The sequence below is a fragment of the Daldinia childiae genome (assembly GCF_008694065.1).
Source record: "Daldinia childiae strain JS-1345 chromosome Unknown Scaffold14, whole genome shotgun sequence".
Taxonomy (NCBI): domain Eukaryota; kingdom Fungi; phylum Ascomycota; class Sordariomycetes; order Xylariales; family Hypoxylaceae; genus Daldinia; species Daldinia childiae.
This window is the reverse complement of record NW_022984655.1, coordinates 312116-330739: the sequence shown is the minus strand read 5'-3', so window position 1 is coordinate 330739 and position 18624 is coordinate 312116. Positions and strand designations below refer to the sequence as shown.

The 18624-nt window shown below is 45.9% G+C and overlaps 5 protein-coding genes across 5 annotated transcripts; 3 read left to right on the top strand and 2 right to left on the bottom strand.

Moving 5' to 3' along the window:
* Positions 1-24: 24 nt before the first annotated feature.
* On the bottom strand, positions 25-1737 carry GL218_08829 (PCI domain-containing protein 2 like protein; the record flags this gene model as incomplete). The annotated part of the gene is made up of 3 exons (XM_033585639.1): positions 25-987; positions 1046-1355; positions 1409-1737. 3 exons carry the CDS (start codon positions 1735-1737, stop codon positions 25-27), a joined length of 1602 nt encoding a protein of 533 aa, XP_033440292.1.
* A 689-nt stretch (positions 1738-2426) lies between these two features.
* Positions 2427-3835, bottom strand: GL218_08828 (Acetyl-CoA acetyltransferase, mitochondrial; the record flags this gene model as incomplete). The annotated part of the gene is made up of 3 exons (XM_033585638.1): positions 2427-2624; positions 2678-3622; positions 3674-3835. 3 exons carry the CDS (start codon positions 3833-3835, stop codon positions 2427-2429), a joined length of 1305 nt encoding a protein of 434 aa, XP_033440291.1.
* An 836-nt stretch (positions 3836-4671) lies between these two features.
* GL218_08827 (Ubiquitin-conjugating enzyme E2 2) lies at positions 4672-5309 on the top strand (the record flags this gene model as incomplete). The annotated part of the gene is made up of 4 exons (XM_033585637.1): positions 4672-4713; positions 4770-4834; positions 4898-5122; positions 5186-5309. 4 exons carry the CDS (start codon positions 4672-4674, stop codon positions 5307-5309), a joined length of 456 nt encoding a protein of 151 aa, XP_033440150.1.
* Positions 5310-6652: 1343 nt separating this feature from the next.
* GL218_08826 (Kinesin heavy chain) lies at positions 6653-9291 on the top strand (the record flags this gene model as incomplete). Its single annotated transcript, XM_033585636.1, has 3 exons — positions 6653-6772; positions 6850-8999; positions 9051-9291. The coding sequence occupies 3 exons, from the start codon at positions 6653-6655 to the stop codon at positions 9289-9291; spliced, it is 2511 nt and encodes an 836-aa protein (XP_033440149.1).
* A 6390-nt stretch (positions 9292-15681) lies between these two features.
* GL218_08825 (High-affinity glucose transporter SNF3) lies at positions 15682-17702 on the top strand (the record flags this gene model as incomplete). The annotated part of the gene is made up of 3 exons (XM_033585635.1): positions 15682-15808; positions 15871-16760; positions 17040-17702. 3 exons carry the CDS (start codon positions 15682-15684, stop codon positions 17700-17702), a joined length of 1680 nt encoding a protein of 559 aa, XP_033440152.1.
* Between the last annotated feature and the right edge of the window lie 922 nt (positions 17703-18624).

The following is an 18624-nucleotide window of genomic DNA, read 5'->3' as shown; positions in this document are numbered from 1 at the left end:
CTCGCGTGAATTAAAAAAAAACATCTACTCATCCTTGACCCACCCCGGGATAACAGACTCTATGGACCGCTGGTCAATCACTTCGCTGACAGTGGGCCAACCGGCCGCCATTGCACTGCCCTTCTGCTTGGTGCCCATGATAGCGAATGCGCCTTGAGAGTGCGCTATATACCCGTGTAGAAGGTCCTGGCTTATCAACGACGCAGTGATGTTTTCGACGATGAGGTCATCTACAGCCATATTACCGGACAATAGACCTTCATCTGGCGTTAGATGCTTAGGTCCACCGGGAGGCGGCGCGATGGTAGAGTTTCCCGTACCAGTTCCCGCACTGTTGGAGACAGCTTTTAGGAGATAGCTGTTGACACTGGACTGGCGCCCCTTCGGAGCCAATTTTGCGGGGAAATATCCCTCGAGCCGCTTCTGGACATAACTCATTGTAGTATTAAAATCCGCAAGCTTTAATACGGCAGCTTTGCGCGAATCCCCTTCGGCGGGAGGTGTGTATGTCAGCAGGAATGTTCGTCGTGAGAGCGATCGCCAGAGTAGCGGCCGAATACGCCATTGGAGGGTAGTATATAAAGGAAAGCCTTTGCTCCTTAACCAGCTTTCGTGCTGTTTGATGGTGTGCTGGAAGAGTATATAGTCGCCTTTTCGAATTGCTAATGAAAACTGAGAGTAACACTGAGCCATAGGCTGAGCTTCTGGTCGCTGGAGAAGAGCCTGCGAGGGTAGGCGGCCTAAGACGAAATTCGCCGGTATCAAGTATGTGAGTATGATTCGGCGATGCTTTAGGAAGCGTGCTGGCGTTTGTGAATAGGCCTCCTGTAAGCATTGTGCTGCTCGCCAGAAGTGATTGTGGTTGAAGTGGAAGCGGCCGAGGAAATACAAAAACGTCACCCTTTGAGCGGCTGGATAGTACGAAAGCGGCGGTGATTTTGCCATAATATTAGTTAACAGCTGCGCCGCCAGGTAAGACTTGCTATTCTAAGATATCGTTAAGATTTAGTATGATATTTGCCGTAGTTAAGCGCGCTTAACGCACCATGGTTAATAGTTTCAAGGTCTTGTTAGCGAAGACGTAGATGCCAACCTTCTTGCCCGTAGGTTCTGCGAAGCGCGGACTTGACCGGTCCGTGAGACACGTCGTAAAGAACTTTTGCATGATCTCCGCTGTGATCTCGATAACCGACTTCCGTTCCTCGTCACCAGCATGGATAGCTGCCAGCTTCCTAGTGAGATCAGGTCGTTTATTTAGGGTCATCGACAAGGTCGATAGAGAGCCGCAAAGTGATATGCTCGACTGCAACATTATTGTTCCATACGTGGGATTGTTAAGCGCCGTGGCGCATGAACTACTCGTCTTAGTCGGGTGCGACGTAATATCAGAATAGTCGAGCTAACATACTTGGTCAATGCCGTGAGCAATTGATGGGCGCCCAGAAGGTCGTCAAATTCTACGTCCCTCCAGTAGATAAGATAGTCCTTTATGAAAGAGAGGAAGCCGGGCCATGTTGTTCCCTGGCCTTCTGGAACATCATCTTCTTCCGGTAGGCACTGCTCGACCAGCTTTTCGAGCGCATTGTCATCTTGATAGGTACTCTTGAGATCGGATGCGAGGTTATAGTATTCCTGCGGTAAAGGTGGCTCGACCTTCAGCCAATCGCGCAGCGCTTCTCCATTGAGACTCTTGAGAATATCGCGGACACCCGTAAGGAATTGGGCTGTCACGGCCATGGTGGAAAGTGGTGGTATAAGAATTAGGGAGGGGGTCCTCGTTCATATGGTCATCGTGTTCGAGAATTCGAAGTGGGTAAATAGTAGCTCGTAGTTCGAACGGTATCTAAAGAATTGAAGCTAACACGTATGAGACGATAATGTTTAGGTTAGAGTCTTAGTGTTGTTGAGGCTATGAACCCAAGGCTGAACTTCGAATTATGTAACGGGACGAAGCATACACGTAAAAAAATTATGGAGGCATTGTACAGAACGCGCTTAGTAGTGATGGCCAATTAAATCTTTAGGGGACCTGCAAAGACCCGCACCATCTATGTACATACGCTTCGAAGTCGCATGTGACATCATTTACACCCGAACGCGGGGTTATGTACAAAGTACATGTCCTAAATGTCGTACTCGTCCTACACACATGTGCATAATTTATAGGATCGTCAATGTAACTAATGCATGTGATAATCCTTAAATAGAACAGCGTTTGCCCTACTTGTCCAAGGATCAATAGTAGTAAAAGTTTATAGCTTCTATGTACTAGAGATTGAAATTCATTACACTCATTGGCTCATATCTCTCGTAGATATTAAGTATCAGCAGAACTATTCAAATCTAGACGACTAGCCACGTCCCAAAGATTTATACTAAATGACGGGTATATCTTCCTTATAAGTACTTACTACCACTCTATAGCACTATACGGACTCGATCCGCTGAACAACAATAGCAGTAGCCGCACCACCTCCATTGCAAATAGCGGCAACACCATACTCCCCTGGCTTAAGTTGATGTAGTAATGTCGTTAGGATTCGGGATCCTGAACTACCTAGCGCGTGACCTAGAGAGATCGCACCACCTAGAGGATTTACTCTAGCTTTCTCTAGACCGAGAATCTATTATCCTTTGTTAGAAAGTTTATAGCTTAAAGTGATATATCAGTTCTCACCTTCTCGTTAGCCTTGATAACTGCAGCGAAAGCCTCGTTAAATTCCCAGATCGCAACCTGGTCTTTTGTAATACCTGCGCGTTCTAGAGCAATAGGCACAGCTTTGGCTGGTGCGATAGGGAAGTCTACGGGATCAACCGCGGCGTCGGCAGACCCGCATATCCTTGCTAGGACTCTAGAACCAGCTCCAAACTCCTTGGCGATGTCTTTGCTTCCCAGTACTAAGGCACTAGCACCATCATTCAGCGTCGACGAGTTCGCAGCAGTGACGGTACCCGTGCCGTCGCGAATGAAAGCTGGCTTCAGCGTAGGAACCTTTTCTAACTTGATATCCAAATATCCTTCATCAGTATCGATGATGGTCTCACCCTTCCGGCCCTTTACAGTCACGGGGGCTATTTCATCCGCAAAGGCCTTGTTCTTCCACGCAGCCTGGGATCGTTGGTACGATTGGATAGCATATTGGTCTTGTGCTTCCCGGGAAATATCATACTTCTTCGCAGTCGTCTCGGCGCAGATACCCATATGAAACTGATCATATACGTCCGTCAACCCGTCCTTGATAAGGCCATCCTCCATTTTGACGTGACCAAATGGTGGTAAAGAACTGGCACGAGGGACATAATACGGAACTTGTGACATATTTTCCATACCGCCAGCTATTTGGGCTTCGCTTAGACCAAGTTGAATATTCTGGGCCGCAAAAACTACGGCCTTTAACCCTGAGGCGCAGACTTTGTTGATAGTAACGGCTTCGACGGATTTAGGAAGACCAGCAAAAATAACGGCTTGTCTGGCGGGAGCCTGTCCGATAGAACCTTGTAATACATTTCCCATATATACATCTGTAATCTTTTCGATAGGAACTTTAGACTTTTCGAGAGCTGACTTAATAGCGACGGCGCCGAGCTGTGGCGCAGAGACTGTGATAAACGAACCGTTGAACTATTTATTTGTTAGTTATCGTAGTATTAATATATGCCTTTAGGGTCTCACCTTTGCAGTAGGCGTCCTAGAGGCACTTAGAATGTATGCGTCTCGAATTTCTTGCCGACGGGCCGTCTGTACCGAGAAGTGACGCTGCGTTAATGCTCGTGTCCCCGCCCGAAGGCATGAGCTTCTAGCCGTTGATCTAAACATTCCTACTTGAAGTATCATTTTGATACTTTGGATTGAAAAAATAGTAGAAAGGTTTAGGGTATAAGTTGAAAGTAACGGAAATTAATATTATGAAAAGAAAGAACAACTAACGTCATGGCTGCAAGTTCTTGAAGATAGTTTACATCCCGGCGTTATCCATTTGAGCTTACAAGGGAGTTAGCACCTCGGCTTTCAGCGGGATGTCTCGCCTTCCGCCAATAATTGCACTTGTAAGCAACCGAGGAACCCGATCCTAGATAATCTGGGGAAACGGCCTGCTCGTTTTGTAGTACATGGTCGTCCCTGCTAACCCCCCGGTATCGCCACTGTGTACATGAGTAGGACAGTGTGATACTTATGTAGGTCTGTCTAACTAACAGATAGTAATACTGGTGAAACATTGAATTTCTCCAATCACGCTTATCTTTCCCTCTAAATACATACATAATCGGGAAGCTGCAGAATATACATATGGACACAGTATTACATAAGTAAATCACGGCCGGAAGCAGGTGTCTGCCACGTGACGCTGCCGCGCGAACGCTGCTCAATTCTTTCTTTCATGACTAGATCGGTTCAAAGTACCAATGTACCGTTCCTTATCACGTCAATCTCTCCGGGCCAATACCTCTAACTGAGACAATCGCCGCCCAAAACCCCATCATATTACCAATTAATCAACTTCATTCGCCTTATCCCACCACTATACTCTTCTCTTTTCCCCCAAGCCATTTACGAATCGCTCCTTCATCATTCAAACAAACCGACGCTTGTTTACAAAAATCTCATCTCTGGAGATTACTAGACCATCCTGCAACTAAAACCCATCCAAAACCAATCCAGGTTAGATCAAGATGTCGACTGCCGCCCGCCGTCGTTTAATGCGAGACTTCAAGGTTAGACTTATATTGCTAGCTATAATATCTAGGTAATCGCTAACAACATTTCATAGCGCATGCAGACCGACCCTCCCGCTGGTGTATCTGCTTCTCCTGTTCCCGACAATGTTATGACTTGGTAAGCATACGAATGGCTGGTCGATTCCTACGGAAATACGAAATTAACAATAACTTCGCAAAGGAACGCTGTCATCATTGGGCCTGCCGATACCCCGTTCGAAGATGGAACCTTCCGGCTTGTGATGCACTTCGAGGAGCAATACCCGAACAAACCACCCGCCGTTAAATTCATCAGCCAGATGTTCCACCCCAACGTCTATGCCACAGGCGAGCTGTGTCTAGATATCCTCCAGAATCGATGGAGCCCCACGTACGATGTTGCGGCTGTCTTGACGAGCATTCAAAGGTAGGAAAGAGTGGCTTTAATAGGACCATTGTATATTTCGAATGCTAACATCTTTGGAATTAGTCTACTTAACGACCCCAACACCGGTTCTCCTGCGAACGTGGAGGCATCCAATCTGTATAAGGACAACCGAAAGGAGTACACTAAGAGAGTTCGCGAGACGGTTGAGAAAAGCTGGGAGGATTAAGCTACCCCTCTGGATTATCAGGGCCCAATATCAACTATTGACTTAACGCAAATAGTATTCATCTCAACTAGATTCTACACGCGCTGAGTATGGGCTTCTGGCCAGAATTATTCACAAACAGGTACGATGCCCCGGAGATGAGAGTGACGAAGATTCATCCTCAAGAGGCGCAAAGGTTTGGCGTTTTGGGTGTCGAACAGGAGGGATTATCGTATTTTCCAGGTTGAGGTGCTCTAGAGAAGCCAATCCATCCTCTTTGATGCCCGGATGATTACATTATGGACCACTACTTTATATCGGTATTATTTCCTAGATCCCCGCATCAGCCTAGGCGTTCTCGTTTTCTTCTTAATAGGAATGCCAGATATGATTAGTAACGGTACGTAGTGGTTGAGTTCATAGCAGCAATACAAAGAATAGCAAACGGAACAAGAACTTGTGTGGTGTTTAACTAGTCTTTTGTGTTGATTTTTAGGAAATTATTAGCTTGCCAGATGTATGTAGGAATAACAGTACGATTAAGATGCAAATAAGCTCACACGAACTATCACATTATATTATACTAGCTGCATTTTGTCATGCATTTACCCATATTCGCCATATTTGCATCATCGTCCTAGGTCCATGGGTACATAAGGTACATGTATTTAACTTATGTACCTGTATTCGAGGTCTTGTCGGGTTCATGCTGTGACGCGTTGTTTTTTAAATAGTGGGGTGAGTTGGTAGGGTGAGATGCTATAGAAGGCAACTTTAATAAAGGACATGTATTTATGCTGTATCGGAGGCTCTTTGTCAATTTTTACATTTATAAGCAAAGCCTTATTTTAGGTATGTTGGTATTAGATATTTCGGCAGCATCGAATAAACTTTTAGGTTAATAATAATATAGCAACGTGCAAAGGTACAATAATAGTACAAGCCTAACACATACTTGCTAAAATTGTGGCGTCTCCGCTCTTCCTTGCAAGTTGTAGGTGGCAGTTCCCCTGGATTAGGTTCATTTGAACTTCAGGCACGCCGACACGCCGACAAGCCGAAACCCACTGAAATCGTTTAGAGGCCTATTTTCTCCCAATACAAACGCCGACCCCAAAAAATTGACGCGACATTCACTTTACACCACCAAGCTGGTTTTAATAACCATATTAAACACCAGCACGACATATAAGCAGGCTTTATTGTCAAACATTCAACATTCTTTGGCCTGTTCGCCGTCTTTTCGGCCGAGCTGTGTCTGTACATACAAGACTTTATTTCCTTAATATGAAATAGGCCTTTCCCCTTCATACCTTACATATCCCCTCTGCGCGTAGCCGTCCAACAAACGACAAAACTTCATCATGGCGAGCGCAAATAGTATCAAAGTTGTTGCCCGTTTTCGGCCACAGAATAAGGTCGAGTTGGCATCAGGCGGAGAGCCTATTGTTACCTTTGATGGCCCCGATACTTGTAGCCTCAATGTACGTTTTCCCCGCCGAGATCTGCAGTGTCTCCCGCTCCGTTGTCGTTTATGCTAATGTTGCTAACCGGAATATAGTCAGCTGAGGCTGCAGGTTCTTTTACCTTCGATCGCGTGTTTGGTATGCAAGGCAGACAAGTCGACATCTTCGATTACTCAATCAAGCCTACCGTCGATGATATTCTCAACGGTTACAATGGAACAGTATTTGCATACGGTCAGACAGGTGCCGGAAAGTCCTATACCATGATGGGAACGAGTATAGAAGATGACGAAGGAAAGGGTATTACGCCTCGTATCGTAGAGCAAATTTTCAGTAGCATCATGTCCAGTCCGCCCACCATCGAATATACGGTCCGAGTCAGCTATATGGAAATCTACATGGAGCGTATCCGTGATCTACTAGCACCACAGAACGATAACCTACCAGTCCACGAGGAGAAGAATAGGGGCGTGTATGTAAAGGGTCTTCTGGAGATCTACGTCTCCAGCGTAGAAGAAGTTTTCGAAGTTATGAAGAGGGGTGGAAATGCAAGAGCTGTTGCTGCCACCAACATGAACCAGGAATCTTCACGTTCGCACTCTATCTTCGTCATCACCATCTCTCAGAAAAACCTCGAAACCGGTTCCATGAAGAGCGGTCAACTGTTCTTAGTTGATTTGGCTGGCAGTGAAAAGGTCGGCAAGACCGGTGCCAGCGGTCAAACCTTGGAGGAAGCGAAAAAGATCAACAAGAGTTTGAGTGCCTTGGGTATGGTTATCAACGCTCTTACCGACGGCAAATCCTCACACGTCCCCTATCGTGACTCGAAATTAACACGAATTTTACAAGAGTCTCTTGGTGGAAACAGCAGGACAACGCTTATAATAAACTGTTCACCCAGTAGCTACAACGATGCCGAAACTCTGAGCACATTACGTTTCGGTATGAGAGCGAAATCGATCAAGAACAAAGCGAAGGTCAACGCCGAACTTAGTCCCGCGGAGCTCAAGGCTATGCTTGCTAAGGCTAAAACTAATATCACAACTTTCGAGACGTATATATCGAATTTGGAAGTGGAACTTCAGCTATGGCGTGGCGGCGAAACTGTGCCCAAGGATCGATGGGTGCCGGCAATATCGCCTGACGGCGTCGTTAGTACAAGAGCGGACTCGAGGACTCATCGGCCTTCAACGCCGTCCCGGCTGATACCAGAGAGCCGTGCCGACACACCGGGGCTGGCAGAACGCTCGGGAACACCAAGTCTCCCTCTAGATAAGGATGAGAGAGAGGAATTCCTCCGGAGAGAGAATGAGCTCCAGGATCAATTAGCCGAGAAGGAGTCAGCTGTTGCGACAGCCGAAAAGTCCCTCCTAGAGTCCAAGGAAGAGTTAACTTTCTTGAAGGAGCACGATAGCAAACTAGGAAAAGAGAATGAGAAACTAACAACTGAGGTTAACGAGGCCAAGATGCAACTCGAGCGGTTAACATTTGAAAGCAAAGAAGCTCAGATCACAATGGATGCGTTGAAGGAGGCGAATGCGGAATTGACGACAGAACTCGACGAAGTCAAACAACAGCTCCTAGATATCAAGATGAGCGCGAAGGAGACGAGCGCTGTTCTAGATGATAAGGAGAAGAAGAAAGCCGAGAAGATGGCTCAGATGATGGCAGGATTCGATCTAGGTGGAGACGTATTCAGCGCCAACGAACAGTCCATTGCCAATGCCATTCAACAAGTCGAGGCGTTATATGAGTTGAGCTCATCAGGAGACCCGATCCCACCGGATGATCTACAAGCACTAAAAGCTAAGCTGGTGGAAACCCAAGGCATCGTCCGACAAGCAGAACTATCCCTACATAGCGGTGTACCAGGTATGGCTAATGGCAAGACGATGCAACAACAAATCGCCGAGTTCGACGTTATGAAGAAGAGTTTGATGAGAGACCTACAGAACCGATGTGAGAGAGTAGTCGAGCTCGAGATTTCGCTTGATGAGACTCGAGAGCAATACAACAACGTGTTGCGGTCATCTAACAACCGCGCTCAGCAGAAGAAGATGGCGTTCCTCGAACGCAATTTGGAGCAGCTAACCCAAGTCCAACGCCAACTCGTTGAGCAAAACAGCAGCCTCAAGAAGGAGGTGGCTATCGCCGAGAGGAAGCTTATCGCGAGGAACGAGCGTATTTCTAGTTTGGAGAGCTTGTTGCAGGACAGCCAAGAAAAGCTGACCGCTGCGAACCACAGGTCTGTCATTGTTTACCCCAACTTGCCATTATCTACTAACACCAATAACAGATTCGAGTCTCAACTCACAGCTGTCAAGGAGCGTCTCGAGGCAGCCAAGGCCGGTTCAACCCGTGGCCTCAACTCTCCATCTGGCGGCGGCTTCAGCTTTGCCAATGCGGGCAGCCGTATCGCGAAGCCCCTCCGTGGTGGTGGCACCGCCGGCGACGCTCCGGCCCAGGTCCCGACTATCGCCAACCTACAAAACGAAGGCAACGCCAATAAGAGAAGCAGCTGGTTTTTCCAGAAGTAGGGGATAAATACTACGGATAAGAACAATGACTACGAGGCATGCATACGAAACTAGACTGTTCAATATTTTCGGTAATGCGCAAGGACACGCGAGGAGCTCGGTTTCATTCGACCATACAGATAGAAGGATTATACCCCCACGCCAGCCCGTGTTTTTTCTAGTCCTGTTTCTTTTACCTTACTGACATGTGGCCTTGTTCACCGTCACAGCCCTAGGGGAACTGGACCCTGCGGGTGGAATTTTCGATTCCCCACGCGGGCGTGTACGATCCCGTCTTTTTAGGGTGTATCAATTGAATTGGGGGTGGGGATTGTGCCTGCGGATGACAGGGCTCGTAGGAAAGGGGGGAAGGCAGAGAGGGAGAACGGCTCGGTTTGACGAAACTGCTTGCGACGGGTTATGAGAACAGGACCAACCACGATGCCATGTGTCTTTTTGTTATCTTTTTTTGTCATTACACAATCGCACATGTCATGTCTACATGCATACATTGGAACGGACAGGCGGGGAGTTACGCGGTCGTAGCTAGCTAAGTAGCTAGATACTTGACCTATCTAACCTAGATGTTACCTTGCCGAGACGCGTTGAGCGTTATAGGTACGTGAACCTTCGTAGAGAGGGCAGAGGAGAGATGGGGTTACATAGCAATTGAAAGACGGCGACTTAATATAAGGTGCTTGTTTACTATTCGAAGTTAAGGAGTGATTGAGGATACGAGTTGGGAGTGAAATGTAAATTTAAATCTGCTGATGCGTGGGGGATTATATATTTGAGGGGGTAGGTAAGTAAGACACCCTAGGTAGATATATGATATATCTACTTAGAAGTTCTATCGAACATACTACCGCCATTAAAAGGCTATTTCGTAATAGTTTTTATTCTATCACATTTATTTATATCTGGCAAGTTCTTTGTTCCGTTGCGTCTCAGTGGTACGGGGATATATCAGGTAGTTATGAGGAGTGTTGACTACTCTACGCTATCTCGGGTCTTAGCTGTTAGCCATCAAAAAGCATCTAGAAGAAAAATATACTTTGTTATTAGTGATTTTTATTATTATTATTGTTGTTGTTGTTGAAGTACCGAGTGTTGTGTTGTTGTTATGGTTTGATATGAGCGGCTTCGTCTTTAATTCGACGTTGAGATTAGGTTCAGGTACTTATTGATATTCCAGTGTTGCGGCTGAGAGTATCTACGTGGCGGGAGAGAAGTCACTGGCGTTTTGTTTAAATAACCAACCGTAATTTGTTATGGATGGTTGTTACAGTCATAGACATGTTCTTGTTTAACCTAGTGCCATTTGCTTTAGGTGCTGAGTAAAATGGTACATGCTTTAGGTAGTTATTCCGTTTCGTAATATACATACCACGAGTACGGGTTGAATACGTGCCTGACGATATATGGTCGTTATACTGCTTGATACGAATAAGGATGTAAGGGCACGCTTAGGTTACTATAGTAAGATATGCGAGTCTGGCTTATTTCAAGGGGGGGGGGGGGGGGGGGGGGGTCATTCGGTTTATTTGAACTTTATCCTATTATAAGAACTCAGGGTTGTTTGTCTCTTGCTCTCTTAATTTTAGCAATATCTTTACGGTATATTATTTAAGGCTCATCTAGACCTTATAGAACTATGTGATTGGACGTAAGGGACAAGTCGGGTTACATTGACTTATCATGCCGTACGAATTACGCATTACCCTTTTTACGGGGTACTTGGAATCTGAGTGCATTGGGGGCTTAGAATAACTGGTCATGGGAAGAGACCGAAAGTCTGGCAATACTATCTTATGGCTTCATCATAAAAGATTAATACTGATCCGTACGTCGGACTTAATGAACCGTGACGCGGTGAAGTTTCCCTTCCGTGCTTGGCGACATAGCAAAGTTGCTTGTGCTTAATATGGGACGACAGGTCACGCGATGGAGCCGCATGATTATTGCCCGATAAACTTCTATACATAGATTTAGTCTAGGCGGTCTACCGTACTAGCGAGGATCCTGGGTCGGGATATTTGGGTTGTCCTTAGTGTGATAAAAGAATAAGGGGGTGTGCCGCAAAGTTGGTTAGCTGAGGTTATATCGAGATATAACACATTATTTTACCACATCTTAGATGATATTTACCTAACCTACCTAGGCTAATGAGAGTTTATGTCACACAAACATATTCTGTCGAACGAAGAAGTACTCACGCTCTCTGCCCTCAATGCGACTTGCATAGGTAGATCCTACGATGTAATAATACGAACCTAACTTTATCAAGACCAGTCAAAAAGTGAGCTGAATAGGGAGCGAGGACACCGTAATCGACGTGGATGAATAAGCCGCCAGGGGAAACAAAAGTCTCGGTGGAACCCTTTGTGTGGGATCTAATTAATACCAACTATTCTTCAACCTCTAAGCTTCCGTCGGATACGGGCTTGTCTTGCTAATCTGGCGGAAGTCACTTCCGACCACGAGGCAAATCTTACTAGCTGATTGTCGCGTGTCAGTATTAGTGTCATGTGAAACCGGCGTCGAATTATTTATGGCACGGCGAGTGTAGCCCCTCCGTCCATCAGGCCTCTGCTACTACACCGACTTATCCGCAAACGCCACTTACGAGCGGTGACGGCCTGAAATGTGTGGTAGGTGGAACCCGGTTTCAGCGCCACAGTGAACTCCGGAGGTCCATACTGAGAAGAGTCCAGAAGAGTTAAGTCTCTAGAACGGTCTGGTTAGTGGAGCTACCGATAGTGATAGAGTATGTACGATGAGATGAGGGGTATTGGAAGAATTATACGTCTGCGGGAAGCCCGAGCACGGCTGGTATCTCTTCCATTTGATACACTCTGCGTGTCTTAACGTATGAGATCATGCGAGAATCTTAGCTTTGTTGAGTCATATTTTTCTTACTGGAGGACGCGTAACAAGCTCCCATATTAAGTCACAAGGCGAGTCCTGACTACTGCTTAGTACATGTCGTTCGCTTCTGGCCAGGACAAACTTCGTCTAATGAGGGCGGGCATTGCCATGGTTCTGGGAAAGCAGCAAAGCTTATTCCTCGAACTACTCTCGCCGCTATATCTCATCCTCTACCAATTAGCAATTGCTAAGGCAAAGCAATCCTGTTGGTGACAAGCGGTTTAGCTTGGCGTAAGCTGGAGGCTAATTGTAGAGCTTGGGGTAGCTCCCATCAGACCTCGGCAGAAAAAATGCCACAAACAGGAGACAAGTCGAAGAGCAAGCTATATGATAGCTTCGGCGTTAAAATTATTATGAAGCTACTAACAAACATAGCTATCCCTAGGTACCTAATAAGTGAGTGAGCTTATTTCTGGGCCATTAGGTATTGATACGTCTAGTGGGGGCCGCGTGGGTTATTCCAGAGTTTCGGTAGCGAGGCGTGCCAGAAGATGCAGCGTACATACAGCAGTACTATCGCAGGGACCCTCGAAGGTCGATCACCTCGTGGTTGATGTAAGCTAGGCTCACATTCGGGACAGACAAAAGTCTAGGCTTTGGAGCTAGGAATTTGGAATTTGCCTTGCGTGTAGACATGTGACTCCGTTGAAAACCGACTTGGGCGCTAACACCCCTTTATTAACTGGGGTCCGGGGAAAGAGGCCGCGAGGTTAATTGTCCAATACATTATGCGCCAAGACTTTGAAGGAGCTGGTGGCACGCGGTAAGGACTTATAGTTGGCGGATAAGATGCCACGAGAAGTAATCCTTATGGGTTTGACCTCAACGTGATTCCCCGTACCGGCCGAAGGTGTCCACAGTTAGGCCGAGCATAGGGAAGTTTAGTTTAGTATTCGAACGACTATTAGTTCAAAGGTTCGCGGGATGCGGCTACTTTTGGTGTGGTGGTTGTCGGATGAGAATTGGTTGAATTAATAGTTGAATTGGTTTAAATCGATTAACTTCCTAAGGTTAAGATTATGTGCCCATGTATTCGGCCCGACCAAAGTTAGACTCTTTAGCTTTCTTTAGTGACCTTGGGGAATTTAGAGCGCGGGGACTCCAAATCTCCAGGTCCCTTTTTTTTTTTTGTTCTTAGATCTTCTCCACTTTCTTTTTAGAATGGGGCCCCGCTATAAGCAAACACAAGCTTCTTACATAGCAGGTACTTACATAAGCCTTACCATATTTGTAGCAGGACCAGGGTTTATCTGCTTTGGTCTTTTTTTTTTTTTGTTCTTTTTTTTTACCATGTCATCTCATTCTAGAACTATTCCTTTTTCCATCTCATCCTTACGAAAGTGACCCATTGAATCGTTCCTCTTTTCTTCCGATCTAATTGATGTCCCATGGTTTTCAGTAGTTAGAGAGATCTATTAAGGAGAGATAGGCGAGGCTATATTGTCCGGGTGATCATACCCCCTCACAACTGGGATGACCATCACGTCTTTCTGCTTACTAGTCCAAAAATGCAAGCCAACAAGTCATGGTAACAGCATCATACCAACACTGAGAAGTCATTGTTTGTTAGCTTCACTTCCGGCACTCTGATCTGAAATGGCGTCTATCACGTCTGTCACACAGCGCCGACTTTAGCCCAAACCGGTCAATTAATCTCGCCCTTCAACTCATCTAGGTACTTAACACACCAATTACAAACTTGTATTAACACAGCACACGTTATTTAATATTAAGGGGAGTAAAAAGTCCTAGTATTGGAGGAATATTATACTATCCTCCTTCTTCCTTGGTGGACTGATCCTAGGGATACCTACCTACCTAGGTAGATATAATAAAATACCCATTTAGCTACAAATTGGTAGCTGTTTGGTACGTATTTTAATCGAGGACATGTAACGTCGCGTCCATGGATCAATTACCACCGAGAACGAGGCTTCTTTAATTCCCCATTTCAAGTCACTAACTAGAATCCGGGGACGCCAAAGGAATTTGAGATACGAGACTAACCGGTTACGAGATCTATCCCGTTCCTCTAGGTCACTAGGTCACCACGCGAGCAAGCAAATTATGGATTACGAGCTTCTCAAAATGAACGACAAAGGAAAGTAGTTTAATCCTTCTACCTTCTGATCTGTTTCATCCGTCCCACACCTTTCATGTTCAGCCGTCAGCGCATTTTGCTATTCAACATGTTTGAGCATCCAACCGAGCCAACCAGCCTAAGAAGTACGAAAGTACCAATTCAGTAATTGGCCAGCCAACCCCTGCGTTTGCACATTCTCCCTAATTACACTAATATCAAAGATTGATGATATTTGCGACTTGCATAAGAAAATCTCGAGCATCAATTTATATCTTATCCTGCGAAGAAATTTAGTCCTGGTGACGATCCGGTTATCTACACTGGTTATCGGGATCAAAAGGATATTACTATATATATGCACATCCGTATATAATGCACCCCAATAATATTAGAGATCTCCTGCAGTCTGTAGATCACGAAATGCAATACTCTATCAAGTGATAAATGAGTATATATTTACATGCATTAGGGTACTTAAGAATCATACAACCTTTTCCATATTGGGTATAATATTACCTATGTCATCCTAGAGAGTACCTTATGGTAATATTGATACTAACTTATTAGAAGATTACCTAGCCTAAGAGTAACAACCTAACCTAGCTGCTTTGTATATTTCACTGTTGGTTTGCTACCTATTAACTAGATCCCCCCTGGAAAAGTTTGGCACTAATATGCCTTTCTCCATACTCCCCATCTTCCCCAAATCTCTAGTTTTTGGGGATTCTACTAGGGCGAGGGATCTTTGTTGCTTTGTGGGTCAGATCCAGCTGCATATCAGCGAGACCAAGCAGTTCTCCAAGCTCGAGACGGCCCTTTACATCCCTGTCTATAAGCCAATACCCTAGGCCGCTGTACTGCAGCAACCCAATCAACGCTGGCTCGTCAATAGCAACTAATTCGGGCAGCGGGCCCCTTCCAGTCTAGACCCGACAGGAGACCCCGAGCCTACTCACCAATATTCCACCCCCAAAGCATAGTAACGCTGAAAGGAGACCAAATGGTGGCGTGTAACAGTTTACTACGCCGGGCGACAACATCCTTTACACCTCGACAAAGCCTTCTGGATACCTCTTCGCCTGGGTACCACGTTTCCCCCAGACCAGGATGATGGTTCCACCGCAAACATGGTAGAATCAGCAAGGGGCGGTGTCTTTATCTCGTAGCATACCGTTTGTAGGTTGTTTTCCGCCAATATCCTACCAGTCGGTACGGATCCGTACAGATATATAATATCTGGCAAATACCCCCCAATCCTACCGTCTCTGTGCTCCCTTTCCTTTGCTACCCCGTCACAGACGCGCCGTCCCCTGCTATCACTTCATACAGTGACGCAAGCCTTGAATCGTGACAGCTTGATTATTTACTACACAGCAGGAGAAAGACAGGACAACGAAAAGATGGCCGGCGGTGTTGTTGTCACAGGCACCGCCGACGTAGGTCGCGTCGAGGCCCCTGTTACATTCAAGGCATACCTTATTTGTGCCTTCGCCGCCTTCGGTGGTATCTTCTTTGGCTATGATACCGGTAAGCTCGAAGTCTCGAGACTGTAGTAAACCTTTTTAGATACTAATCACATATACATCTAGGTTGGATGAGCGGCGTGTTGGCTATGCCGTATTTCATCACTCTATACACCGGAGTCCCCTACGATTATAACGCCATTAACGCCGATGGAACGATTGGTGCTCCTATTGGCATTGCTAAGGATGCCTTCACCCTACCGTCAGCAACACAGTCTCTCTTCACATCGATCCTGTCTTGCGGTACCTTCTTCGGCGCTCTTGTAGGTGGTGATATCGCCGACTTCGTTGGCCGACGTCCCACCATCATTGTAGGATGCTTCGTTTTTATGGTCGGTTGTATTTTACAGATCTCGAGCACCGATCAAGAGGTCCTATTCGTATTCGGTCGTCTAATTGCGGGTGGTGGTGTCGGTTTTATCTCCGCCGTTGTCATCCTATACATGTCCGAGATTGCGCCTAAGAAGGTTCGTGGTGCTATGGTCTCTGGATACCAGTTTTGCATTACTATTGGTATCCTTCTGGCCAATTGTGTGGTTTACGGAACCCAATCCCGCCCCGACTCGGGCTCGTACAGAATCCCCATCGGCATTCAGTTTCTATGGGCCATCGTTCTAGGCATCGGTCTCTTTATCCTCCCCGAGTCTCCTCGTTATTTTGTCAAGAAAGGCAAGATCGAGGAGGCTGCTAAGGCCCTTGCTTACGTCCGCGGTCAGCCATTGGATTCGGATTTCGTTAAGGACGAGTTGGCCGAGATTGTGGCCAACAATGAGTTCGAGCTGCAGAATCTCCCCCAGACTTCCTACATTGGTTCCTGGACTGCTTGCTTCAAGGGATCGTTATCCCAGGGCAACAGTAGTATCAGACGAACACTCCTCGGTTCTGGTTTGCAGATGATGCAACAGCTCACTGGAATTAACTTCAGGTATGTATTAAACCCCCTATTCTTCCATAAGGTATATAGTGACTAACGTTTAGTAGTAAGTGCAATTGCTTAAGAAAGGAACGATAAAAATTTTAGGAATATAAAGCTAACACAGAATCTTTTCACCCATTAGTTTTCTATTTCGGAAATGTAAGTATTAAATACGAAAATATCTTAATCTAGCTTTTCCTCCTTTCTTTGCTGGCAAGAGAAAATCATGGAAACATTTCAAATCCTTGACCCTCTTCTCCCCGCCGCACGACCCCCTTTTCTTATCTAACTGAACCTCTTTGCTAATGAAAAACAACAGGTATTTTTCAAGCAACTCGGAACTATTTCGAACCCCTTCCTCATCTCCTTGGTCACGACCCTTGTTAACGTCTTATCGACACCTATCTCGTTCTATACCATCGAGAAGTTTGGTCGCCGTGCCCTGCTGATCACTGGTGCCTCGGGTATGATCATCTCTCAGTTCATTGTCGGTGCCATTGGCGTCACGGCAGGAAGAGAAGAGGTTCACAACAACGCTGCTGCCCAGGCCATGATTGCCTTCATCTGCATCAACATTGCCTTTTTTGCTACCACATGGGGTCCTACCGCCTGGGTCGTCGTTGGCGAGGTTTTCCCCCTACCGATTCGATCCCGTGGTGTTGGTATCTCTACAGCCTCCAACTGGTTCTGGAACACCATTATTGCCGTCATTACCCCTTACCTTGTCGGTGAAGACGAGGCCAACCTCGGGGCTAAGGTGTTCTTCCTATGGGGTTCCCTCTGCTGCATCTCCCTGACGTTCGCCTACTTCCTCGTTCCCGAGCTGAAGGGCCTGTCCCTTGAACAGGCCGATATGTGCATGCAGGAAGTTGCCCCCCGCTACTCCGGCAAATGGAAGCCAAGCCACACGTTTGCTGCCGAAATGCACCACGTGGAGGACAACGCGGCTCTAGTAGGAAACACCATCGAGGAGAAGGTCTAAATAAACCGACCTTTTGTTCGGTTGTCGAGGGAGAACGGGTTATGTGCATGTTTTCTATTGCTTGAAGAAGCGCGGATGTATTAATCGTGTACTTAACTCCCAGCATACATATATGTGCCCCATATATATGATACTAAAATATAACAAGATAATTTATTTAAACGTTCAACTCTATCTGATCCTCGTTTCGATTTTAGCAATACTCATGTAGAAATATGATCAGTCATATAAGGTGCCAGAGATCGAAGTAGGTACCTACCGACCTATATAAGAGTATCGATTCCGGCTCTAAGTTCGAACTTTACTATAGTTATACCTAGTTGAAAGATCGCCTTATAAAGGCTTATCCGATTATATAATGTAGTGGGCTAAGTCTATAAGGCTATCTTCAAGACACAATTATACTGTCAATAATTTCAATGTTGAATATACATTCTTTATCATTTACATCTCGGGCTCAGAGTCGTATATCCCTTTATAAGGAAGGCTTGGCTTAATTATCAACTGAATGATATGAATGGTTAGAATTTATGGAAAGCGGAAACTTTCCGTCAATAAGTATACCATTTTACTCTCATACTTGTATACGGTGGCTTGACTGCGCGAGAATGCGCTGTGCAGAGTATCACTCTGGATTTTGCTCGCTTGCCTGGTGTGAATAATAGGGGCGGAATACCCTCGGATCTACCGTTTACAATCTACCTAAGACTACAGAAGACGCTATATGTATTATTAAGGACCTTGGGATATATTATATTTGGGTGGACTCCATTTACACCAATCAAGCCAACGTACTTCATTAGAGCAGCAGATACAGCCGGGCTTATGGGTTTTGTTTAGTAAGGTGCATCGGTGGCATTGATTGCCTTCATGGGTAATATTGCTGACTCTTACCTTGTATGAGTGAGGCCAACCGACCTAC